This window comes from Eschrichtius robustus, chromosome 20 (genome assembly GCF_028021215.1).
Source record: "Eschrichtius robustus isolate mEscRob2 chromosome 20, mEscRob2.pri, whole genome shotgun sequence".
Taxonomy (NCBI): domain Eukaryota; kingdom Metazoa; phylum Chordata; class Mammalia; order Artiodactyla; family Eschrichtiidae; genus Eschrichtius; species Eschrichtius robustus.
Genome location: NC_090843.1, coordinates 66,396,677 through 66,423,064, shown reverse-complemented (window position 1 = coordinate 66,423,064; position 26,388 = coordinate 66,396,677). Strand labels below are relative to the sequence as shown.

General features: G+C 52.1%; 1 protein-coding gene across 3 annotated transcripts in view; it reads left to right on the top strand.

Annotated features, from left to right (window-relative positions):
- Positions 1–3,823: 3,823 nt before the first annotated feature.
- MPRIP (myosin phosphatase Rho interacting protein) overlaps positions 3,824–26,388 on the top strand; it is a 128,106-nt gene continuing 105,541 nt past the window's right edge. For all 3 annotated transcript variants that reach the window (XM_068530317.1, XM_068530315.1, XM_068530316.1), the window contains exon 1: positions 3,824–4,040. In XM_068530317.1, coding sequence (XP_068386418.1) covers positions 3,918–4,040 — 123 coding nt within the window. In that variant the 5' untranslated portion in view covers positions 3,824–3,917. The remainder of the gene's footprint in view (positions 4,041–26,388) is intronic.

Here is a 26,388-nt window from a genome sequence, read left to right as displayed (position 1 = left end):
CCTGTTCTGTGAAACACACACTCACCAAATGCCCAGCTGTGCCCTCTTGGGTGATCCCAACAGAAGCAAGTGCTTATGTGGGCCAGAGTCAGGCCAAAGGGTGCCCCTCCGAGCCTTACTCACCACAGCCCAGACTGGGGACATTTGTGGGGCCGCCCAGCCAGCGGACTCTGAGGCAGCGGTGAGGAGGCATGAGGCACGGACACACATGACGGCACGGGGTCCACAGACCCCCAGTCGAGTGAGAAAGCCAGACACAGAGTGCACATTCCACTCACATGTGGTTCAAGGGCAGAGTAGACTGATCCACGGTGACCGAGGTCAGAGCAGTTACCTCTGTGAGTGTGTCCACATGGGGGTTCCATAGCTGGGTCTAAGAGTGGATACGCACACGTGTGCACGCACAAGTCCCGCTCCTTACAGGATGCTGTCAGGTGCGCAGAGCAGGACTTGCCTGCATTTGGAGCCCAGGTGAGAGAGCTTTGCTTGCTTGCCTGTTTATTGCCTATTTGAGCTTTACATTATCCACAGAGATGTCTGCAGTGAACAGATCATAAGTGTACAGCCCAATGAATGTTTCTGTGTTCATGTGCAGTATTTGACCTTGTCCCAAGTGCTGTTCTAGGATCCCGGAGACAGAAACCAAGGCTGTAAGATGCCCTGTTCGCGTGGGTTTTATACTCTGGTGGGGGAGAGACAACAATACGAGACAGAACGGTCCGTTTTCGTTGGTTCACACTTTGTGAGTGCCTACCACATGCCAGGCGGTGAAGCAGGCGTGGAAATGCAGCCGGAACCACGACCCAGCCCTGCTCGGACGGTGCCACAGTCTGGTCATGTCTGGAGAGCAGCACTTGGAAGGGTTAAGTCCACCTGTCCCTCCTGAATATTTCCCGAAGTCTCCCACTGACTCTGTCCTAACTCAAGCCTCTACCTTCGCTGCTCCGTGGCCTGTCGGAGTAGTTTCCCAATCAGTCATGTTTCCAGTCTCCACCTCTGCTTCGTTCTCCAGGCCGACAGCCCTTCTTAAGTGTTCAATCTAAAGACTTCACTTGATGGTTCCCTACTGCCCAGGCAGCTCTGGGGTCTGTCTGTGTGGGCTTGAATCCTCACTTGGGGAGTGCATGTTGTGACCACAGGCAGCTTCTTTAAACGCCCTGAGCCTCGTGTGTTTTCTGTAAAATGGAGACAAAACAACAATAGTAATGATAAACACCAACACCTCTCCCTGAAGAGGTTGACCTTTAATCTACCGTAATAGGTATTCATTCAGCGAGGGCTAAACCTGTGCGAGCACCATCTGTTTACTCTTCCCCATCACTCTCACCTCTCTGTGCTACTTCTGTCTGGAGTGCCTTCCCTCTGCCTTCTCCTGGCTGGTTCTTATTCAGCTCAGGTCTCAGCCCGGCACTGCCTCCACCAAGGAGCCCTCCCTGAAGCCGCAGACAGAGCTGGGTGCCCTTGCCTGGACCCTCACAACACCCCGGATTGAATTTGTCCGTCTGCCCTCTGTTCTTATTTATCTCCACTTGCTCAAGTGTGAGCTCCTCCCAGGCAGGCCCCATTCAAATGCCTCTTTATGCCCCCAGCTGCAGACCCTTGCCATTCAAGGCAGGCACTGGATGTGTCCGCTGACTTGAGCGGAATATGCCAAGCATTTTTTTTTCTTTTTATTATTTATTTATTTGGCAGCCCCATGTGGCATGCGGGATCTTAGTTCCCCGACTAGGGATTGAACCCATGGCCCCTGCAGTGGAAGCGCGGAGTCTTAACCACTGGACCTGCAGGGAAGTCCCCCAAGGATTTTCTTAAGGGAAGGGGCCTTTGAGTTGGCCTTGAGGCATGGGTAGGACTTTAAAAAGTTATTTTAAAACAAGTTATACATGCACACAATATCAAATCCAAAGAAACAAAAGGGCTCACAGTGAAAATTAAAAGTAGGTCACCTCTCACCACCCAGCTCCCTCCCCAGAGGCCACCATTGGTGTCAGTTTCTGAGTATTCTGTGCAATTGTCTGTGTTCCCCACCACACACACACTTTTTTATTTTGTAAAAATTTAAACCAACAGAAAAGTTGCAAGGATAGGACAATAAACACCTTTTGCTTGGATTGACCAATTAACATTTTGGCACATTATGCTAAATATTTGATAGGCATTATATCATGTAATGCTAACAACAAGCACATAATCATGCCAATTTTGTAGATGAGCTAACTGAGGCAGCAGGCAGGTGAAGGCACTCGCCCCAGGTCAAGAGCTGGCCTTCCCCCTTAGGTGGCCACAGGATTTTGATCCACCTTTCTTCAGCTGTCTTGGGAGGAAAGTATTTTCTTACACTGACTTGAAATTCACCTCCCCGGGGCCGTTCACCGGATGCTCAATGGAAAAGTACACAGCCCTGGAAGCAGTTGCTGCTTCTCCTAAAACCTTCCATTCCCTTAGCAACAGCTGCTGTCGCTGCCACTGACACATGCTTCAGTGTCACCTCCTCTGTGAGGGCTGAGTTGGCTCACCCCCCGTTTGGAAACTCCCATGGTAGACTCCTGGCTGCCAGCAGGTTGACCTTTACGCGCGCCCGAGCTTGGAACCCGAGGCGTGGGGTGCCCTGGCCCTCGGGAACCCCTCAGCCTCATCCGTCCTGCTCCTTCCTCTGCTACCTCCACCCCAGCCCCTCTCGACCTCTCACCTTCTGCTTGAATTTCCCCTCCTCCCTGAGGCCGCCCCTAATTTCCCCAAGGAGCCCCCTCTCTTGGCTGCTGAGCCTTCTGCCTGCGCCCCCCTCACAGTCTTCTCCAAGTGGTCTTCTGGCCAGGAGACTGGGCAGTGGACGATTGCAGTGACAGTTGGCCCGCCTAGTAGACCCCGCACACGCACACATCGGAGCCTTATTTTCCTCAAGCACGTAGTGGGGACCGGAATGCCTGGCTCAGTACCTGGCACTGCGTCAGCCCTTACTAATCTCCTGCAATAGAACTGACAGCTCTTCCGGGCTGACATCTCCAAGTCACCCCCCACCCCCGCCGCCTCCCAAACCCTACGTCCCTCTCCTTAACTTCTCTGCGCCTCAGTGTCCGCCCTCATAAGATGGGGATGGGGATGGGGAGGCTGTGAGCTTTCACTGAGCTCATGCATATCAAGTACTTGGAACAGTATGTAGCCTTGCTGACCGCCACGCGGGGCCGGCGCATAGTGGGTGTCAAACTAATCGTCTCCGCGTGGGCGCGGGACCGCGAGGTTGCAGGAGCTGTTTGCAGAGCCAGCCCGCCGTCCCCGTCCCCGCCCCCGCCTCCGCCTCCGCCCCCGCCTGCAGGGCCCGCCCCGCCTTCATGCCCCGCCCCTCTCGCAGGCCGCGCCCCCCGCCCGCAGGCCCCGCCCACGCAGCTGTCAGGACCGGCGGCCGCGCGCCCGTCCACCAAGCCTGAACGCCCCACCATGCCCCGCCTTACTTCGCCTACACAAGTTACCTTGCGCCTGGCCCCCTTTTGTCCCACCCCCGGCTCCCATTGGCCAGGGGGTTTCTTTGTTAGCCGGGACGCGTCGCTGCCATTGGCCCGTCGGGCCGCCGATCGCGCCGGGAAGCGGCCCCGCCCCGCGCCCCGCCACGCCCCGCGCGCTGGCCTGTCGCTCCCTCGCTCGCGCCTGCCGTCCTGGAGTGCGCCCGGCGTTCCGCTCCCCTTCGCTGCGGCTGAGGGCGGTGCGGGCACCGAGCGCGGGGATCGGCGGGGCGGCGGCGGGAGCGGGAGTGGGCGCGCGAGGCCGCGTCCATGGGCCCGGGACCGGCGGGCGGCGGCGGCGGCGGCGGCGGCGCGGGCGGGCGGCGGGGGCCGCGCGCTCTGTGAGGCGCCGGCCTGCGTGCGCGGCTGGAGGCGGCGGCCGGGGATGCGGCGGCGCCCGGCCTGAGCCCGTTCCCGGCCATGTCGGCGGCCAAGGAGAACCCGTGCAGGAAATTCCAGGCCAACATCTTCAACAAGAGCAAGTGTCAGAACTGCTTCAAGCCCCGCGAGTCGCATCTGCTCAACGACGAGGACCTGACGCAGGTGAGCGGGCGGCGCGGGCGGGGCGGACAAAGCGGCGCCCGCGGGACGGAGCGGCGCCCTCCGCTCGCCGCCCGGTGACTCATGCGTTTCGGCTGCTCGAGGCGCCCGGCCGAGCGCGGGAACAAAGCGCGGGGCCACACTCGGCCGCCCGGCTCCGCGCCCTCTCCCACCGGCGGCCACCGGGCGGGGGCGGCCTGGGTCCGGGTCTCGCTCTGGGCCGCGACCCGGGGCCGCCGGCGGGGGAGAGGCTAGCACGGCCTCCCCGCCCCCAGGGTCGCCGCTCCCGGCCGCGTCTCCGTCCCTCGTCCCTGGGGGGCTTCGCACGCTTTGGCGGCGGAAACCCGCCCACGTCGCGGCGCCGGACCGTCCCGCGTGCCCCCGGCGCGGGTCCTGGGCCCGGCCGGCCCTTCCGGAGCTGGGCTCTGCGGCTCCGCGCGGCCACTCCCGCTTTCCCGGCCGGGCCCGCCCCCCGCCCCCCCCCCCGGCCTCTCCCCAGCCTCCGTCTCCCCAGCCTCCGTCTCCCCAACCGCCACGAGCTTTCCCTGGTCTCTCTGCGCGAGGCCGGGAGCCCTTTCCCGTTCCAGCCCAGCTGACTTTGTCGTGGGCGCTCCTTCCACCGACACGCTGCTTTGGAGCGGACCGGCCTGGCCGTTTCTCTTGCTGCGAAGTGTTTACACGGCCGGCCGTGTCGGTGGCGGGGCAGGGGTGACGGCCTGGGACCGGCTGCCTTCCCCAGGGGCCAGAAAGAAACTTCTGGTACCCGAGACCCAGAGCTTCACCCCGCACCCAGGGCTGCGGAGTCAGAGCGTTAGGACGGCAGGGTCCGTGTCCTGGTGGTGTGCCGGGCTGTGGTGGGCTTCTGAGGGAGATGCCCTCCTCTCCCCTGGACGCCTTGCCCTGGGAAGCAGTTCATGTGGCCGTGAGGGTCCTGGACCAGGAGTCAGGGGACCGAACTTCTAGGCTTGGCTGTCACTTGCAGCTGCGTGACCTTGAACAAATCCCATTTCCTCGTTACAGTTTATTTTCCTTCTCTGTAAATTGGGAGCAGGGATCCCTGGCTCTCCTGCCTCACTAGGCTGTTGTGAAAAGCAAGGCATGACATCGTATGAAACTTTTTCTTCTTGCAGTTTAAAAAACAAATGAACAAGAAGCACCTACAGAATAGTAAACTTGGATTTAGGAAGTTTCTGGCTTGGCAAGGGTTATTCTGAGAGAGTTGTCTGGCTATTCCAGGCAGCTGCCTAAATTGGGTGTTTACATACACCTCATAGGGCTTGTTTTCCGATTCTTAAACTTAGATGAATTGGAATGGAATCTGCGTATTTGAATTGAATCTGTTTTTAAAATGCTGATTATTAATTGGATTTGGTGGGGAGGGGGACGTCACAAATTTAAAAGTACCTTAATCTTGCACTGTATTCACAGTTGAATTGTGGGTTTTGAAATAGGCCTGGGCCCTCCAGGGCACAAGGGGAATTGGTCGTTTCTGAAATGAGTGGGGTTATTTGTGCTGGGAGAGATTAGGCCAGCCTTCTACCTCCTGGGATCTTTCAGGAAGAAACTGTTCTTGAAGAGAGAAGGAGGGAGACTCAGGGCTGTTGCCAGCAGCCTTAGCTGCTGCTGCCTGCATCCGGCCCTCCCCCAGCCTCTTACTCTCATCCTCATGGCTCCATTAGAAAACCTCAGCCAATCGGTTCCCATCAGTCTCCTTCAAGCCCCTGCTTCCTGTTGCCCCTCCCGCCCTGAGCTTATTTTAGACCATCAAGGCTGGAAGATAGATCAGTGATCATTGAGGCCACCTCCTCTTTAAGGCATTTATCCTTTAGTCTTTCTCCTATGCATTTCTCTGCATACATGCAGACTCAAGTACAGTTAAAAAACCTATTTAAACCTAAACTGTGTGTGCGTTTTTGCTCTGAAGTATATTGTTTTTTCTGCTTAATGATGTTGTATAGCCGTTTTCATGGTAATACATATCAATATACCAAACTTGTTTTTTGCGCATTGTACCATCAGGGATGTTTTGCATATTGTACCATCAGGGATGTACCATAGTTTAACCATTCCCTTATTGGTGGACAGCAAGGGTACTTCCAGCTTTTGTCATTATAGACAGTGAATGCCTCAACGAACAGCTTTCTAACTGCTTTTGGGTGTGAGTGTGTGTGTGTGTGAGAGTGTGTGTGTGTGTGTGTGAGAGAGAGAGCGAGAATGCATGTGCGTACGCGCACGAATGCAAGTATTTCTCTGGGGGCAGATACCTAAAAATAGAATGGCTAGGTTGACATCAAGTGCATTAAATTTTTTTTTTTTTCCTACGGATAATCACCAAATTGTCTTCCACAAAAGGCTGTATCATATCATTACCAGGATTGGGTATTATAAAATGATTTAATTCTTTAATAATTTCCCTAGTTTCCAGTGAGGTTAAGCCTCTTTTAGTAATATTTATTGAATATATTTTGTTCTTTCGTGGATTTTCATATTATTTGCCCGTTTTTCTATAGGGTTAGGGCCGGCCCCCCCCCCCCCCCCCCCCACTGATTTGTAGGAGCTTTCTGTATATACTCTAGATCAGCGGTCCACAAACTTTTCCTGTAAAAGGTCAGATAGTAAATATTTCAGCCTTGTGGGCCATGAGATCTTAGTGGCTACTATGTAGCTTTGCCATTGTAGCACGAAAGCCGATGTGTGAAGTTGCTGTATACAAAACATACACTAAGGGGTATGGCTCTTTCCAGTGAAACTTTATTTACAAAAATAGGTAGCTGGCAGGATTGGCCTGTGAGCCATGGTTTGCCGACTCCTGCTCTAGATGTTAATCTGGCACCTGTCATACATTGTCTTTAATTGTATGGTCATTTCTCTTTTTCATGTGGTAGTTTTAAATATGAAAGTTTAATTTCCATGTTTTCCTTTATAGTTTGTAGTTTTAATCTCATTCTTATGAAGGTTTTCTTTCCAACGTTATAAAATAGTCTCTGATGTTTTTCTTAGTTCTTTTATAGTTATTTTTATGCTTAGCTTTGCTTGTTCGTTTGTTTTTTGGCTGCACCGCATGGCTTGTGGGACCTTAGTTCCCCGACCAGGGATCGAACCCAGGCCCTTGGCAGTGAAAGCGTGGAGTCCTAACCACTGGCCTCCAGGGAATTTCCTGTGCTTAGCTTTTTAATCCATTGGATTTGTGTTTTAGGAAGATAATTCTGGCTAAAGGCAGAAGTTCTAATAGGTGCTCTTGAAGAAGTCCAGTTAAATGTCAGTAAAGGTCTTCTCCAGGTCAGTGCTGGCCAGGAGGGAAAGGAGTCATCAGACACTAGGGACAGGATATTGGCAGTTGATCGGAGTGGGGATTGAGGAAACCTGGGTGGATAAAAGTACCTTTAACGGCAGTTGAGAATAGCAGATTTGGAGTAGATTTGAGGGAGCGTGGAGGAGTAAAAATAGTGTGGTAAATTTGACTTCGAGGAGGTGGAGGTCCAATTTGGTCCTAAGGCAGTAGGCGGTTAGAGCTGGAGGAGGCGTGGGGGCCAGGTGGGAATTCTGATGTCATGGGAGTGAATGGAGTCACTCAGGAGGCTGTGTGGAGTGAAATGAGAAGCGAGGGAGCAGAGCAGCAGGTCTGGAACTAGGGTTCTTGGCTTCCAGGTCCTCGTCCCAGCCTGGGTTCCTGGTGGGTATTGACCTGACATGATGTCTTATTCTCCTGCTGACTCGTGCACCATTAGGAATCACTTTTTGTGGAAGGAGTCACCAAACTTCAGTTCTAGTCCCTGGCCTAGCACTGTTTTGTTGTGGGGCCTTGGCTGGGTTGTTTCTCCCTCCTGGAGAATGAGCAGGTTGCTCATGATCTTTCCCAGCTCTTCCAATCCTTCTTTGTCCCCCCTCAGCCCTCCTGGTCTAATTCTGCCCCTTGCTGTGTCCATACTCCACTGCTGGGACTGCGGGAGCCTTGGGGTAGGAATCCCAGACATAGAGGTGGGTGGGCCAGGAGTTGGTCTCTGTGAATCATTTCATCAGTCATTTCAGTCAATCATTTCATCATTTCCCTTTGTTCCTGTGGCTTTCTTAGAAGTTCCATGGTATGGAACTTCTTTATTTGACTTAACGTTTATCTCAGAAACAATGGGAAAATTCCATGCCCACCCTTTTTAGAAGATTTGTGATTATTCACAGATTGGTAGATAGTTTGGCAAGGGGTGTGTCAGAAGTTCCAGACCTTACAAATGGCCAACAAGCACATGAAAAGATGGTCAGCGTCATTAGTCATTAGGGAAATGCAAATTGAAACCATAATGAGGTACCACTTCACACCCACTAGGATGGCTTTAGTAGAAAAGGGGAAGTAGTAAGTGTGGTGAAGATGTGGAGAAATTGGAGCCCTTGTGCATTGCTCATGGGAATGTAAAATGGTACAGCCGCTGTGGAAGTCAGTTTGGCAGTTCATCAGAACAATTAGCGTATGACTCAGTGATTCCATTGCTAGCATATACCCAAAAGAATTGAAAACAGGTATTCAAACAAATAGTTTTATGCATATGTTTGTAACAGCGCTATTCACAATAGCTAAAAAGTAGCAGCAACCCAAATATTGATCAGTGGATGAATAGATAAACAAATTGTGGTCTATCCATACAATGGAATATCATTCAGTCATAAAAAGGAATGAAGTACTGAGACATGCTACAACATGATTGACCCTCAAAAACATGATATTAAGTGAAAAGAATCAGACTCAAAAGGTCACATACTGTATGATTCCATTTATATGAACTGTCTACAACAGGTAAATCTGTAAAAACAGAAAGCAAGTTAGTGGTTGCCAAGGTTCTGGTAAGGGGGGAATGGGGAGTGCCTGCTGATGGGGTTGGGGTTCTGTTTTGGGGTGATGAAATGTTTTAGAATTAGATAGAGATGCTGTTTGTATAACATGAGGAAATTACTAAATGCCGCTGAATTATGCATTTTAAAGTGGTTAATTTTATGTGATGTGAATTTTACCTCAGTTAAAAAAATAAACGTGCAAGAATCACACACACACACAAATCCCAAACCTGCCCCCTGCTCCTTGTGTCATTGGAGTGAATATCTGATTGTTTCTAGAGTCTAGACAAGGGATTGGCAAATTTTTTCTTAAAGGGCCAGATAGTAAATATTTTAGGCTTTGCAGGCCCACAGGAAAAATCGAGGAATTTAAGTAGGTCCTTATATAACTCTTAGAAAATGTAAACACCATTCTTGGTTTTGAGACCTTAAAAAAATAGCCAATGGGCTAGATTTGGCCAATGGAGCGAGCATACATAGCTTGCCAACCCCCCTGGGTTAGACCAGCCCTGTCCAATAGAAGTATAATGCGAGCCACATATGTAATTTAAAATTTTCTAGTTGCCACATTTAAAAAGTAAAAAGAAACAGGTGAAATTAACTTTATGTTTTATTTAACGTATCCAAAATATTATCATTTCAACATGTAACAAAGCTGTTACATGCCCTTTTACCTTTACACACCTTTGGTCCAGACTAGCCACTTTCCCAGTGCTCAGTAGCCACGTGTGACTGGCGCCTACAGTGGTGGATGGGGTGGCTCTGGCTGCAGTGGCCTGGCCTGAGACCCTTGGGGGAAGTCCAGGGTGGGAAGGCTGTGCTTGTGGTTTTTTCTCTTTGGCCTGCATTCGGATTCCTGGAATGCTGGCTCTCTCGTGCTGTTACTCCTGTTTGCATCCCCTTCTTGATGTCTGTTTGCCAACTTCAGGGGGTTCTTTCTTTGAATGTCACTTCTTTTTTGGTGACTCCTTTTACTGTGTTTTAGAGCTCTGGGGCTCTGATCCCTGCTCCCTGCAGGGCAGAAGAGAGGAGGGTGCTTGCTGGTCAGGGCTTAGTGGACCTATGCTGTGGGGAGCGAGTGAGAGCCCGGGGTGGGGGGGTGGGGACAGGCTTACATGTCCCTCCAGGCACATGGCAGGACGTGGTGACTGCATTCTGCACAACTCTTTGTATTTGCTGAGTGTTTTGCAGCTGTATCCTAGCTGCTTTTTTCCCTGCGTTCTAGCCTGCTACTTGACCTTTCTTTCTGAGTTCCTGTGCCCTTGCCACGCAGAAGGACTACAGTCGACGACCTGTGTTCTGTTCTTGGCACACACGTGGCAGGGCGACCCAGAAAGGTTACTTACGTTCTCCCGGCCTCGGTTTCCCACCTGTAAAGCAGGTGCCCACATTCTGTTCACAGGGAGTGGTCCACTAATGGAATGGATGGAGACTACTGAACCCCCTTTGTGGTAATTAATATTCCAGGAAGCATGCTGACGGTCTCTCCTGTGGGGAACAGACTTTGTTTGGGCTCTCGCCTGATCACTATGACCCTGATGTTGTGTAGCTGAAATAAATTTGACTTGGAATATTTATCTTTAAATTGTTCCCAAGCTGCCAGCTAGACTTGGAGGAGAGGAGGGAGCATTGCAATCAAGGAAAAGAGACGAGGGAAGTAATATCCTACTGCCCACATCCTTGTACTGTGGGGGAGCGAGGCACACGGGGAGGCGTGGTGAGCACTGCGTGCCAATTTCGAAGCATTTAATCTGAGAAAACAGGCTTTTCGTTTATCCTTGGAATCTCACTCTCCAAGCATCACTTTCTCATCTGAAACGACATGGTTGGACCAGGTCAGTGGTTTTCAAACTTTAAATTGCGGAGCCTTTTACTCAAAGGAATCTCGTACACAAATATTGTGTATGAAACAGAAAAAGTGACACTGTTCTGGGCGACACGGGGTCAGAGCTTGGCCTCTCAGCCATCTGTTTCCCACCCATGGGACCTCCAGTCATTTCTGAGGTCTGCGAGGGGCAGGTTTGAAAACTCTGCCCTAGATTTCGTGGTCCCTTCAGTTTGAGCAGCTGAGGGCTCTTTGAAATTGTCTGCGACTCTTTCACAGCTGCCCTGGGCTGGCACCCCTGAATGCCCATCCCCACCACTCCCATTGTACTGTCACTTCCTTTGGGGGCGAGAGAGCCAGAGGATTGATTCGCTGGCATTTTGTTTCTGGAGCCTAGAACTAGAATCTTCCAAACCACTTGCTGGTTTTCTCAGTCAGGGTCATCCTAGTTCACATGAAACCACAGCCTGGTTCTTGCCTGGAGTCTGTAACCCTTCCAGCTCCTTCCGCCCCTCGCTCAGCTTGGTGTGTGTGCTGCACTGGACAGTGTCCTGCCCGGTCTTTGGGGCAGCTCGCGGTGAGAGTGAGTGGACGGGCCTGTGGAGTCCTCCTGAGCCTGCTTCGCACTGGATCAGGTGTTTTGTGTACCGTGACTTCCTTCCACCGCCGGCAGCTGGGGAGGCGAGCAGGGCTGGTGGCAACATGGCCATCTGTGGAGTGTAGGGGACGTTGAGTTTCAGAGAGGTTGGGTGCCTGCCCTAGGTCACGGAGCTGCCTAGGGATGGGGCTGTGTGCCACATGGTTCACACACCAGCCTTCGTGCGGCCAGGAACCTGTCCCTCCTCCTGGCAAGGCCGCTTTGACTTGTTAACATGGTACTGTTTCAGTAGGAGGCTGGGGTATTGCAAACTAAATTAAAGCTGTTTAATGGAGTTCTAATTCCTACCCCTGGGAGGAGGGGCCTGAGGGGCTGGGTGATCCCCCCACCCTTAAGCAGGTGAAGGATTGTCCCCCTTAGCAGATGGAGCCACTGAGACCAGGGAAGTTCAGCCTAGGTCACAGGAAGACCAGTGTGGACTTTTTCAAAGTTCTTTTTGGCCCTCCCTGTGTCTGCTAACATGCATTAACCTTTGCTGTCAGAAACAGGGCCTTACCCTGACTTGGATTCCTTAGTTGCCGGGGGCGCATGGAGCAGGCAGAGCATTTTACAGGTCTTCCCGCAGGTCCTAACATCTCTGCCTGGGGGTGTCTCACGTCCCCTGGACAGGCTGCTGGCCTGTTGCAGTGACCACACCTTTGGTGCAGCCCTGAACAGGAAGCACTGTTTTCCCCTGAGGGATTCAGAATCAGGAAGTAGTTGTGTCCTTGCTCCCTAGGTTCTAAAACACTGGTTGGAACAGGCAGACCGGGGTGGGGGAGACTCCATGTGCACCTGCAGTCCCGTCTCTCCCCTCCTAGTATCCTGGCCCACAGCTAAAGGGGCTGGGCGGGGGAGCGGCTGCTGGGAGTCCCAGCTGAACCAGAGAAAGAGTCCAGGTCTCCCGGGTGCCATGCTCAGAGCCTGTCTACCTGGGGCTGGCGGGTCTTCCGCTTAGGGACCGCTCTGACCTAGAAATCTGACACAGTCCCACTTTTAGTTTACACGTGCTCAGGTAAGGGACTGGGAGGGTTGAGGGAGGGGGCTTTCAGCTCAGATTTGGGTCTTATGCTGCTTGAGCAACTTACTCAGAATTTAAGAGTCTGCATCCCTCCTCTGAAAACGGGGGCTGCAACAAGACCCATGTCTGTGGGCGCCTGTGAGGATGGTGGAAGTTGCAAGAAATAGCAAGAGTGCCAAATCTGTGAATGCTTGGGTGTGTAGTGGGCGCTCAGTATACGGGGTTCGTTTCGTCAGCACTGACCCAGAGAGGGGAGCCGCCTCTGTGGCGAGGTGCTGTGGGATGGCTGGCCCTCAGACTCTCTTTCTGTCTGCCCTGTGCCCACAGAGCAGGGGCCCAGGCCGCCTCCTCTCCTACGAGCTGCTTGGCATCACCCTAGCAGCTTCCCCGCATCAGCCCCAAGGGATTGGAAGGGCCTTGTGGGTTTGCTTATGTGGGTTTGATTTTCAGAACGTTTAAGTGTAAAGAGTGAACTCATTTTAAGAATTTTTAGAGTATAAGAAGCGAAGAGGCGGGACTTCCCTGGTGGTCCAGTGGTTAAGACTCTGCACTTCCATTGCAGGGGGCATGGGTTCGATCCCTGGTCAGGGAACTAAGATCCCATATGCCGTGCAGCGCAGCCAAAAAAAACCGAAGAGGCCAGGTACCATCAGGCTGAGACTTACCGTTAGAGGGTGTGGGCTGCTCCAGAGGCCAGCAGCCAGCATGGCAGCCACCCTTGGGCACCTGCCAAGCCCAGAGAAATGCACAGTGCAAGTCCCGTGAATGGCAGTGGCACATCCCGATTTCAGAAGTCACTTTGCATGGAAGTGTCTGAGTGGCCATCAGCAAGGTGGGAGAGGGTTAAGAGAAGCTGCTTATCCTGCTGGTGTCCCTGGGAGCAGTTGTCTGGGAATCCAAGTGTTCTTGCCTGTGAGCCTGGGGGAAATGGGCAGAGGAGGGTAGAGAGCAGCCTGGGCCTAGTCCTGAATCACTGGGCAGTGAGCAGGAGGTCTGGCCAGGCCCTTTGGTCGCCAGCATTGATTAACTCACATCAGCTGGCAGGTGGGTTCTCTGGCTTCCTCCCCTGCAGCCCCACATCCTTTACAGATCACACACTCTTCCAGGGGGTGGAGCGTTCCGTGGGGTCTAAACAAGCAGATGTGGCTCCTTGCGAGAGCCTGTGAGCAAGCTCTTCTAACAGGCAGATGCCATCTTGGCAGACAGCCCGTTGACTCTCATCCCCACGTCTCCCTTCCCTCCTAGAAACCCTGTGAGCTTAGAGGATCTTCCTGGGAACTGGGCCAGCGAGCTGGCCATGCAGCCTTGTCTGGTGTGGCTTTCTATACTTAAATCGAAGGAGCAGTTGACGTGCTCCGAGATTATTTATTGTGGCAGTGGTCAGTGGTGGCATTCATAGCTAACAATTACTGCTGTGTGCCAGGCCGCTGTTAACTCATTTATATGCATAACAGCCTTATGAAGGAGAGAGATAAGAAAACTGAGATGGAAAGAGGTCCTAGAACTTGCCCGGGGGTGACACAGCAAGTGGCAGAGGTGGGACGCAAACCCAGATAGTCTGACTCGGCCTCCTCCTCCCACTGTTCCCTGTGTGGACCTTGGTGGGCTCAGGTAGGCTTTCTGGACCTTAGGTCTCTAGCTGTGTGTGTCCCTTGGCCCCTCGTGTCCAGGAGCCAGGGGCTGCCCTGCCGGGGGTGTATGTGCTGGGAAGGGTGGGGCTGGAGGATGAGGCTTGGGCTGAACTTGTTAAATTTCTTGTCTCTCTTTTTTTTTCCTTCCATTGGACTCCCCTGTCCTACCTGTTACTTTATAGGAAGCACTGCTTTTTGAGGGACAGGGTGTGACTTTTTCCTGCAAAGCCGTTGACTCAGAAATTTGTCCCCACACACTCTCTAGCATTCCTTCCTTTGCCACGAATGGCGTCATGCTCCAAAAATCCCGCGGCCATCGGCTCCTTGTCAAGCCCAAACAGGGAAGGGGCTTTTTAAAGTGTCTCTTTCCCCTCTTCCTGCAGCTGCTGCTGTCCAGGGAGGAGCCCTGGGCATGGGCTGGGCTTGCAGGGCATGTGTGTGGGCAGAGGGGTGAGTGGGCAGCTGAGCTGGGGTGTGGGAGAGAGAATGGCCAGCAGGCCGGCGGCCTCGTGCCCTCCCGTCGCCGGGCCTGGGATCTAGTGAGGTCTGTGTGTGGGTTTTTGTTTTTGTTTTTGTTTTTTTGAGGTAAAATTCATGGAACGTAAAAGTTAATCACTTTAAAGCATACAGTTCAGGATTTCGCTGGTGGCGCAGTGGTTAAGAATCTGCCTGCCTAATGCAGGAGACACAGGTTTGAGCCCTGGTTCGGGAAGATCCCACATGCCACGGAGCAACTAAGCCCGTGCGCCACAACTACTGAGCCCGTGCGCCACAACTACTGAAGCCCGCGTGCCTAGAGCCTGTGCTCCACAACAAGAGAAGCCACCGCAGTGAGAAACCCGCACACCACAAGAGCAGCCCCGCTTGTTGCAACTAGAGAAAGCCGGCGTGCAGCAACAAAGACCCAACGCAACCATAAATAAATAAATAAATAAATAAAGTGTACTGTTCAGTTGCGTTTATTAGCATGTTCACAATATGCTAAATTCACCAGCACTCTGTAATTTAAAACATTTCATTACCCCAAAAGAACACGCCATTACTATTGAGGAGTTAGGCTCCACTCCCTAACCCCCATCCTCAGCAACCACCAATCTGCTTTTCATCCCTATGGATTTACCTCTTTTGGAAATTTCACCAAAATGGAATTGTAGAAATTGTGACCTTTTGTCTGGCTTTTTGCACCGAGCATGTTTTCAGAGTTCATGTGGTAGCATGAACCTGTGTTCACTGCTTGTTTCTGGCCAAGTATTGCATTATGTGGCATAGTGCATCTTGTTTATCTCTTTGTCTGTAGATGGATCCTTGGGCTGTCCTGCCTTCTGGCTGTTGTGATTAGTGCTGCTTTGAACACCCGTGTGCACACTTCTGTCTAACCCTACTTTCAGCTCTTCTGGGTGGAAACCAGGGGAGGAATTGTTGGGTCCCGTGGAATTCTGTTGTGAGCTGCGTTGGGAAGCGGCACATCAAGCCAGACCTCAGCACTGCAGACTGTGGGGTGGGCGGGCAGATACGGCGCTGGGCGGGTGGAGGAGCCTGGGATGGGGACCTGGGGTCTGTGGCAGAGGCGCTGAGCCCATGTACAGGGCTGGCCGAGCCACCTGGAGCTCCGCTCCCTTCTGAGGATCAGCCTAGCTGCCGAGAAGGAGCTAAGCTGGGGCTTCAGAGTTGTGGGGAAGGGGGCCGAGGGGGCGTGGGAGCTGAAGGCCAGGCCATGTAGGGAGACACGGTGTACCCCAGGGTGGTGAGGTGCGGGGGAGCTGCTGAGAGCCAGTCTCCGACCGGATCTGGCCTGTTTACTACTCTTATTACCAGTTTTCAAACTTTATTTCTTTAGCCATGGAGCACGGAGCCCCTTGAAATGGAACGCGGAACTCGCCTATGTGAAGTCCCCGGAGCGGGGGAGGGATGGTTCCCCAGCCGCCTGCACCACCCCATGGTCTGCAGTGGCCCTGAAGCACTGTTTGAAAACCACTGATGGACTCTAACCCTTGCATTAAAATTTGTTAATAGAATGAAATATTTGACACATACGGAAGAACTTCAGTGGCGTGTGTGTACAGCATAGGTGCAGCCTTCCTGCTGAACGTTCGAGGTGCTGGTGTTTCTGCTGTGTCAGCCTCCCAGCTGCTGGGATCCAGGGGAGGGGACCACAAGTAGGTGTTGACCCGTTGTTGAGCCCAGCCCCCTCTGCAGACTTCCTCTCCATGCAGAGGCTCGCCTCTCGAGAGGAAGGTCTCCCTGCCCAGATGTGTGCAGGAGTCTTCCAGTTCCAGATGGACCTTAAGGCAGCTGCTGCGGGCAAGTCTGGTATGAGATGCGACCCGTTAAAGGTGGTGCTGTTGAGGAGAAAGGACTCCGCGTGGAGACCTGGAGACAGACCTGAAGGCTCGTGTGTTTGGGCTGACAGAGCCAGTGTGTGAACAGGGCCCCGAGAACCAGGAGGGCTGATCTGAGGATGGGCTGGGCTGGGGATGGGGCGGCTGGCTAGGTCAGTGGTTCTCAGACTTTTTGTTTTTGGGCCCCTTTATAAAGCTTTTGATTACTGAGATCTTCAAAGGGCTTTTGTTTATGTCGGTTACATCCAATGGTATTTACTGTATGAGAAATTAAAATGAGACATTTAAAAAATTTTATTAATTCATTTAAAAATAAAATAAACCTGTTACATGTTCACATAAATAACAGGTGTATTCTGAAAAATAACTTTTCCAAAACAAAAAAAGTTTTGCTTAGAAGAGTCGCATCATTTTACCTTTGCAGATCTCCGTACCATCTATCTTAATGGAAGACAGCTGGATTCTCATATCTTTTGCACATGATCTGTTGTGATATTCTGTCATGTAGCCTCTGGAAAAGCGTATATGCTAGTGAAAGAATGAGTGGAAAAAGGGCAAATGATGACTTAGTATTTTTGTAAAAATAAGTTTTGGCTCATTGACCCCTTAAAAGGGTCTCAGGGCCCCCTTAAAAGGGCCATCCCTTTGAGGACCACTGGTCTGGCTCAAGCTGGGCCATTGCTTGAAGGCCCCGAATGCCTCATGGGAGCGGCAGTGAGGACGTCTGTCAGGATGGGCAGAGCCCCAGGCGGTGCTCAGAGTGCTGGGGTGGCAGAGGATGGAGCGGGGGGCTTAAGCAGCCGCCCTTGCCTCCTGCTGCCAAGGGCTGTCCGTGGAATAAGTAAAGTGTGGGTAAGGCACACGGCATGTGGTGGGGACTCGACGTGACACGCAGGGAATGTTTATTCTGAGGCTTGGAGAAGTTGTTTTGCTGTCACATCTCCCCACTATGCTCTGCAGCTCTCAGGAGGGAGGGGTGGAGATGACCGGAGGTTTTAGGCTGGAGCCTGCAGTGCTGGGGCTGGTGCCACTGTGATGTGCGGTGTGAGAGGTGGCTGAGGACTGCAGAGCGGGGCAGGCAGTCCTCCTCGGGCTCTGCCGCTGGTTTGCTCGGCAGCCAGAAGGCAAGATGACCTCACTCTTTTCCCCTAGTGCTGCTTGACACATTCCAAGACCCTGGAGACACAGGGCTGGGGCTTGGGTGGGAAGTCAGGGTGGAGAGGGAGATTCGGATTCCTCGCTCTTGGAGTGACGGTCAGTCGAGTCCTGCGCCCTTGAAGCATGTTGGCGGGAAGGGGATTCAAGAGAGTCTCGGAGGCCCCCAGAGGTCTCAAGTGACACAGTAGGGATTTTTTAATTCTATTTTTGGGGAAGAAGCTTGGATCAACCCTCAGAATTTTCCTTGGAGGAGGAAAATTACCTCTTCTCTTTGGGATTGAAGTGCTCCTTAGCCAGGTCCTGCCCCTTGGATTTGGTAGCTGGCAGGAATTTAGATGTCTTTCTTTAAAAAAAATTTTTGGCCGCACCTCGTGACATGTGGGATCTTAGTTCCCCAACCAGGGATCGAACCCGCACCCCCTGCAGTGGAAGCACTGGAAGCGTGGAGTCGTAACCACTGGACACTCAGGGAAGTCCCGGAATTTCAGTGTCTTTAATGTTAGATGAGAAGATATCCCCATAGACTAAGACCGTTTAGTTATACCACAGTTTCTGCTGTGACTATATCGTGTGGCCTCTGTTCCAGAAAATATTTCTTTGCCCCTTCTTGTCCACTGGTTGCCCCTCCCTGTCCAGCCCGTGTGTGGCCTGCATGTGGAGGTTTCCTTTGTGAGGTTTCCAGCTTGAGCTTGATCTGAGCAGTTGGGGCTGCTGCCCCCCAGTCTGCTTTCAGGGAGCCTCTCAGGACCCCCTTCCAGCACCCCGTTCAACCCTTTTCCCTTTGCAGCTTCTGAGGAGCTAATTGTTCAGACTTCACATGACATGTGGTGTTTACCTCTTTGGTCTCTCCTAAAGGAGTTTTAACAACAGTCACCAAACTTGGATATGAATGTTCACAGCCACCAAAGGGGGGAAACAACCCCAGTGTCATCAATAAACAGATGTGGTCCATCCACACAATGGAATATTATTTGGCCATGAAAAGGAGTGCGGTACAACCGACCACTACAGCATGGATGACCCTCGAAAACATCCGCTCAGTGGGAGAAGCCAGACGCAAAAGACCATGTGTTATCTGATTCCATTCATGTGAAGCGTCCAGACTAGGCAAATCTGTAGAGACATAAAGCAGATTAGTGGTTGCTGGGGACTGGAGGGGGGAGTGTGTGGGGAATGATAGCTAAAGTATACAGGGCTTCTTTTTGGGATAAATTTGATTATGGTGGTGGATGCACTACACACCATTGACTTGTACACTTTTAAATGGGTGAGTTGTATGGTATGTGAATTATATCTCAAAAAAAGTAAGTTATTACAAAAACCCACCAAAACAGTTATTACCCGCACCCTCCGCGCCCCCCCCCCCCGTTTTTGGTTTGTGCTTGTAATTCACATTTTAAAAAAAAATTAACTTATTTATTTTTGGTTGCGTTAGGTTTTCGTTGCTGCCTGTGGGCTTTCTCTAGTTGTGGTGAGCAGGGGCTACTCTTTGTTGCAGTGTGCAGGCTTCTAATTGCAGCAGCTTCTCTTGCTGTGGAGCACGGGCTCTAGGTGCGCGGGCTTCAGTAGTTGAGGCACGCGGGCTCAGTAGGTGTGGCTCACAGGCTGTAGAGTGCAGGCTCAGTAGTTGTGGCGCACGGGCTTCATTGCTCTGTGGCATGTGGGATCTTCCCGGACCAGGGCTCGAACCCGTGTCCCCTGCATTGGCAGGTAGATTCTTTTTTTTTTTTTTTTTTAATATTTTATTTATTTATTTGGTTGCTTCGGGTCTTAGTTGCAGCAGGCAGGCTCCTTAGTTGTGGCATGCAAACTCTTAGTTGCAGCATGCATGTGGGATCTAGTTCCCTGACCAGGGATCAAACCCTGGGCCCCCTGCACTGGGAGTGTGGAGTCTTACACACTGCGCCACCAGGGAAGTCCCGGCAGGTGGATTCTTAACCACTGCACCACCAGGGAAGTCCCTATAATTCACATTTTGCCAAACCTTTATTTGACATCTTTGTTTCCTGTCTTTTTGTCATTTTTGGTTTGACATCTGCTACCCATGAGTAGCTAACACCTCAGATTCTACCTCCGTCCTGCGCTCTGTCCCGGTTACCCCAGGCCCCCAGGAGCATGCTGGACGGGCATGGTGTTGGCCTCGCCCTCTCACACCCACGTGTGCGTGTCTGTGCACGCACAGCTTGGGACTCAGCCGTGGTCAAGTGCGTGGCAGCAGCATGTACGTGTTCTGTGCTGAGAGCAACTGGTGGTCAGATAACATTATCTGGAGCTCAGTTCATTGTTCACCAAGTATTTATTGTCTTTGTCTCCACCCAGTGCTGCTTCTGATTTGGCTGAAGGGTGGGACTTTATCTCGAGGTTTAGAGCTCTGGAGGAGGGGGCCCTGAAGACACCGGGCCTTATGGTATTTTGGGGATGTGCCCTCTCCCCTTGGAACCCCGCGCCATAACATGCTGCCGGGTGGGTGGCGTGAGGCTGTGTGTGAGGCTTGGCGGCCTCTGGAGGGAAGTGTGGGCCTCCGCACATGCCAGCCGGCCTCCCTGTCTCATGTCCCCCGACCTCCATCTCTGAGGTTGCCTTTGCTCGCTCCTCACGCAGGTCTCTCCCAGATCCCTGCTCTGTGCTCCCTGGTGCTGAGTTCCTTACCCTTAGCTCCACCTTTTGTGTCTTTGTCTCGTTGTGGGTATTCTCAATGGCTCTGTTGTCTTTGCATCCTGACATTTGGCAGCAAAGATGGGTAAACTGCATTTCTTGTAAGTTTCTTTCTTCTGGGCCACGTGTCCTTGTGTAATTAGTAGGCTCCCTGCTCATTCCCCAAAGTATCCCAGTTTGGATGATAAATGTACAGGGTTACTCTACATTTGAGGCTCTACTTTCACAGCCCGTAGTGCCTGGCCAAGCTGGGTAGGCGGCTCCATGAAGGGTGGTTTGTGGAGGTTCATCCTCTAGTGAACTCCTTACGGGGACCATGCATTGGCGCTACACACAGGCCCCAGGCCTCAGCTGCAGGGATGTCTAGGGGAGGCCCTGAGTGATGTGCTGGTCAGGACTAGACCCCCAAGGAGAGTAACCCACTTGGGGACGTGCATCCTGCTGGGATGGCACCAGCCTTTACTTTTGGGAGTGGCTCACTGATGGGCGGTGTCGGGTGGTTAAAGGCAAGATATGGGGCCAGGTGGCCTTGACTCACACCTGCTTAGACACTGTGGTTTCCTTGTATGTGAAATGGAAGAGTGGCACAGGGTACTTAACGTGAAGTGCCTGGAGCAGTGACCCGCCTCGTAAGCCGTGAGTGTTGGGTGTGGTGACAGTGGGGACAGCTGTGACTAACAGAGCAAACTGATGGGCATTTCAAGCAGACTTCCCACGTGCCCACTCAGAGGGAGTGTGTGTCTTCAGGGCCACATACCTGATGCTTTCCTTTCTCGGAAGCTGGGCTTTCGCCCTAGGTCCTGATCGCATTGAGTTGCATACAGTGGCTGCCCCACGACTGTGCATATCTTCACAGTGGCTGATGGTCCTCTCCTGACTTTCAGAGGCAGATGACAGGCCCTGGACGCTCGTGCTGGCAGGTGGTGCCCATATGGAGGAATGTAGTTTGGGTCTAGAACTGAATGTCTGTAAAGCAATAGGACAGTATTCTCCAGGGCTTGATTGAGACACCTTGGACGAGGCTTAGAGACGAGTTCCAACACAGTTTGGTCCACGTGGCCTTGGGAGGAGAAGCCTGGTGTGGCCTCTTGAGGGATCTGCAGTGATGGCTGACGCTGGTTGGCCCTGACAGGTTTGTTCTAAAAGAGAAGCCCCGCGTTCCTGGGGTCTTGGCCCTACTGGCATGTAGAGGTGTGTGCTAACCCAGGTGTGGGTCAGGCAGGTGGGCACAAGCTCCGCTGACAGGCCTCCCTCTGCGGTGTGCTTGGATGAAGTGCTCTTTGGGTGGCCAGGACACAGCGAGGTTTTGGCGGGGGCGAGGCCTCAGACTGACTTGGACATTTGCTCACATTTCCTTTTACTGACTTAACATCTACACATCCCAGAAGAGACAGGCAACCTTGGAATCTCCCATGATTTACAAGCTTGTAAAGATGGCCAGACGGCTGCTACCCAGGCATCGTTTCTCCTTTTGGAATCGAAATGCAGAAAATATTATACATCCTGTTTGCTATGAGTGTGGAAGCGTTTCCACAGAAACTCTTTTGTGGAAAAGAAGGGCAAGGAACCAACCTCAAAACCACAGAAGATATATTAGCTGCAATTTACACACCTTCTGCCCATAGATCTTTCAGTGGATCCTCTACCAAAGGGCCATTTGCCCTCACCTCATGCTTGAGTTCAGCTCCTCAACCCCCCACATCAGGCCCAGAGAAATCTTTGCGCCAGGAGTCTCCCCGAAGCTGGGATACTGGCCCCCATAGGTATGGATCCTTCTTCAAGGCTGCTTGGGGATTGTTCTTCTTGAAGAACTTTCATGGGGATGGTCATTGTGCTTGGAGGTTATATGTTCAGCCTTGTGTGCGGGAGCCTGTGTGGGGTTTGCATGCTTTGCCCCTCCCCTCAGAGTCAGGAGTCCTGGGGTCCATCGGGACTGGCCTTGACTACTCTGCAGTCCTTCCCTTCACACTTGGGGTTCATTCTCCTGAGCACTGCTGGCCTCTACACACCAGCTGTGTGCATGGGCCTGAGTAGATGCTGGGATTTATGTCCCTGACTCTCAGGCATTGATTATTCAGTGACTCAGTGTGTGTTTGTGTCTGATGTCATTTAAAAATTTTTTAATGGCAAGGATATATGCATTTTCCTTTTATTGTAGATGATGAAACTGAGATTCACAGCCATAGCGTCTTGTTCTGGGCTACACAATGATGAAATCAAGGAACCAGGACTTGAACTTGGGCCTCCTGGCTCCCAGACCGGGGTCTTTACACTGACTACCCAGAACTGTTAGGTCATGTTGGTGGAGAGTGCAGTACAGGGGTTCCCTAACCTCATCTTCTGCCGGGAATGATCAAGGCTGTATCAGAAGGCGTGCATGCATGGGCAGTCAAACATCTTCCCTTCCTTTTAAAAAATAATATCTAGGGGCTTCCCTGGTGGCGCAGTGGTTAAGAATCTGCCTACCAATGCAGGAGACACGGGTTTGAGCCCTGGTCCAGGAAGATCCCACATGCCGCAGGGCAACTAAGCCCGTGCACCACAACTACTGAGCCTGTGCTCTGGAGCCTGCGAGCCCTAGAACCGGTGCTCCGCAACAAGAGATGCTACCACCGTGAGAAGCCCGCACACCCCAACAAAGAGTAGCCCCCGCTCACTGCAACTAGAGAAAGCCCGTGTGCAGCAATGAAGACCCAACGCAACCAAAAATAACTAAAATAAATAAATTAATTAATTAAAACAAAAAATCTGGTAAGTGCTATATAGTAGCATTACTTTACAAAAAATGATGTTAAGTAAACAAACAAAAACCCCCGAGAGTTGTTCATGATCCCAGCAGTGAACACAATAGCTGTTTTCTTGTTGACTCCCAATCTTACTCAGTCCTGCTGCATTTTTAAATCATAGGCCACATTTTCACATCCTGCCTTGGTTGCCTGAAGGAGACATCCCTGGTCCCCTTCACTTGACTGAGTGCCCCTTGGGGACTATATGTGTTTCATGTTTTTATCTCTGATACCTTGAGTGATTGCAGCTTCAGAGCAGCTTGTGGGGAAATTCTGCTGAATACTTCCAGAGGGCTCTGGTCACCCAGGAGGCAGAGTGAAGCCCCCGGCCCTGGGCGGGGAGCACTGACTTGATGGCGTCCTGTGGGCTCATACTCTAGAGGGTTTCTTGACTTCCTCATAGTTATCTATAATTAATTAATTATAACTGATTGCTGTGTAATATTTTAGAGAGTTGATAGATCAGCATTCATTTAGCCATTGACTTGTTGGACAGCAAGTTGCTCCCAAGTGGTGAGTGGAGCTTTTTGTTGCTCTGTGTTATTTCTTTAGGCTCCATTTCTGGCTGGTGGGATTCCTGGGGCTGGAGCATGGAAATACCATGGTTCTTGCCACGTGTGGCCACGTGGCTGCTCCCCGAGAGTGCTGGCTTCCCCGCGGTGTTTCTGCCTTTTGTCGAGGCCAGTGTGGCGCACACGGTGTTGCTTGGGGATTGGATTCAGGAGAGGGAGAAAGATGGTTGGGGGTCAGCCTGTCTGCGTGCTCCTCGGCGTGCTGGTTGTCCCTCAGTGTCGGGGGCGGACCGGTTCCTCCTGGTGACCGGGCTCTGAGTGTGGAAGGCAGAGGTGTGGCCCGGGCTCACCCAGCCTTGGCCGGGAGGCCTCACAGCAGCACCCGGAGAACAAGTAGGGAGCAGCTGGGTGACGCCTCAGTGTGTCCACTGACTCATCCCAATCACTCGGCCCTGCTTTGCACTGGGCGCCTCGCTGGGCGAAGGTGTGGAAACGGGAGGGACGGAGATGGCACGGGGCTGGGAGATGGGTCTTGGGGGCGAGCAGACCGTTGCCAGCAGGATGTGGTGAAGAGCCCTCCACGCAGAGAACTGCTGTGCGAAGCCCAGAGGCCTGAGGTGGTTTTCTTTCCACGGGGAGGTGTAAGTGTAAGAGCAGCTCAGAGCAGGAGGAGCCCCAGGAAGTTCTCAGTAAGCATCTGGCTTTGGGTTGGTTACTGTACTTGAAGGGGGCGTGGGTTTTAAAAATATATGTATTTATTTATTTATTAATTATTTGGCTGCATCGAGTCTTAGTTGTGGCAGGCAGGATCTTCGTTGCAGCATGCGAGGATCCTCTTTAGTTGTGCTGTGTGGGCTCAAGCTCAGTAGTTGCAGCGCTGAGGCTCTCTAGTTGTGGCATGTGGGCTCTAGAGCGCACGGGCTTAGCTGTCTCGCGGCATGTGGGATCTTAGTTCCCTGACCAGGGGTCGGACCCGTGTCCCCTGCATTGGAAGGCGGATTCTTAACCACTGGACCACCAGGGAAGATCCAGGCGTGGGATTTTTTTTTTTTTTTTTTTTTTAACTATTTAGGTTGCACTGGGTCTTAGTTGCGGCAGGCGGGCTCCTTAGTTGCGGTTCGCTGGCTCCTTAGTTGCGGCACATGGGCTCCTTAGTTGCGGCTCAGCAGCTCCTTAGTTGTGGCATGCGAACTCTTAGTTGTGGCATGCATGTGAGATCTAGTTCCCTGACCAGGGACTGAACCCATGCCCCCTGCATTGGGAGCGTGGAGTCTTATCCACTGGACTACCAGGAAAATCCCCTGGGCATGGGATTTTGAGGGGACCTGCACAGGGGACAGGGGATTACCCTAGTCCGTGGAGTAGAGGTGTTTGTGTCGGGGGGTCAACTTTGGAAGTGAGGGTCCCCAGACTGTAGAGCGCCTTTGGGATGATGGGGTGTTAGCAGGGGGTCGGAAGGTGGTGCCCACATTTCTGCAGGGGTAGTTTTGGGTGCTCCCTCTATGGTGCCACACTGTGTGATGTGTCTGACTGCCTTTCTCAATGCCCTCTGCACTCTGAGGGTGGGTGAATCTGAGGGGACAGAAGAGTGAGCTTCACCACCTGGCAGAAATGTGTCACTGACATCTGCTCTCTTCGAGCCGCAGATGGGCACGGTGAAACTGAGAGCCGAGCATGTAATGTTCTGGAGGCCTTGGAGCTGGTTGTGATTGGGCAGCTGTGTCCAGAGGCCTGGCTGTGTCTGGGAGGCATCCGTGTGGCAGCTCCACCACGCTGTGTAAAGCCAGCCAGGGTGTTTGCTCCTTCCCCTGCCTGCAGCCCGCCCACTTGGCCTGAGTCGAGACATCAGGCTGTCCTTGATGCAACGCAGATCTGCCTGAGGAGGGTGGCGAGGGGGAAAGGGGCTGAAGAACCTCGCCGTGGTCAAGTCCACAGGCCTCAGAGAAGGTGTATGCATGTGTGCCTGTGGCCTCAGGAGAAGCTGGTGGAAAGGCCAGTGGAGCTCATGCAGCACAGCTGAGGGCCATGCAGGGCCGCCTTGCCTGGGCATGACCCCTCTGGACTGCAGAGGCTTTTGTGGCTGGAGCCTCTGTGCTCTGGGGCTGCGACGGGTCCCCTTCCAGGGGTAAACGCTCGTATGTGGGTGCAGGGAGTATTCTGAAGTAACAGGTTTTTTTTGTTTGTTTGAATTTTATTGTATTTTTTATACAGTAGGTTCTTGTTAGTTATCTGTTTTATACGTATTAGCATACATATGTCAATCCCAGTCTCCCAATTCATCCCCCCAACACTTTCCTTCCTTGGTGTCCATACGTTTGTTCTCTACATCTGTGTCACAATTTCTGCCTTGCAGACTGGTTCATCTGTACCATTTTTCTAGATTCCCCATATATGTGTTAGTATACGGTATTTGTTTCTCTCTTTCAGACTTACTTCACTCTGTATGACAGTCTCTAGGTCCATCCACGTCTTTATGAATGACCCAATTTCGTTCCTTTTTATGGCTGAGTAATATTCCATTGTATATATGTACCACATCTTCTTTATCCATTCGTCTGTCAGTGGGCATTTAGGTTGCTTCCATGACCTGGCTACTGTAAATAGTGCTGCAATGAACATTGGGGTGCATGCGTCTTTTTGAATTACAGTTTTCTCTGGATATATGCCCAGTAGTGGGATTGCTGGGTCATGTGGTAATTCTATTTTTAGTTTTTTAAGGAACCTCCATACTCTTCTCCGTAGTGGCTGTATCAATTTACATTCCCACCAACAGTGCAAGAGGGTTCCCTTTTCTCCACACCCTCTCCAGCATTTGTTGTTTGTAGATTTTTTTTAAAAATATATATATATATTTTTTTGTTTTATTTATTTATTTTTGGCTGCATTGGATCTTCATTGCGGTACATGGGCTTCTCAGTGCAGTGGCTTCTCTTGTTGCAGAGCACGGGCTGTAGGCACATGGG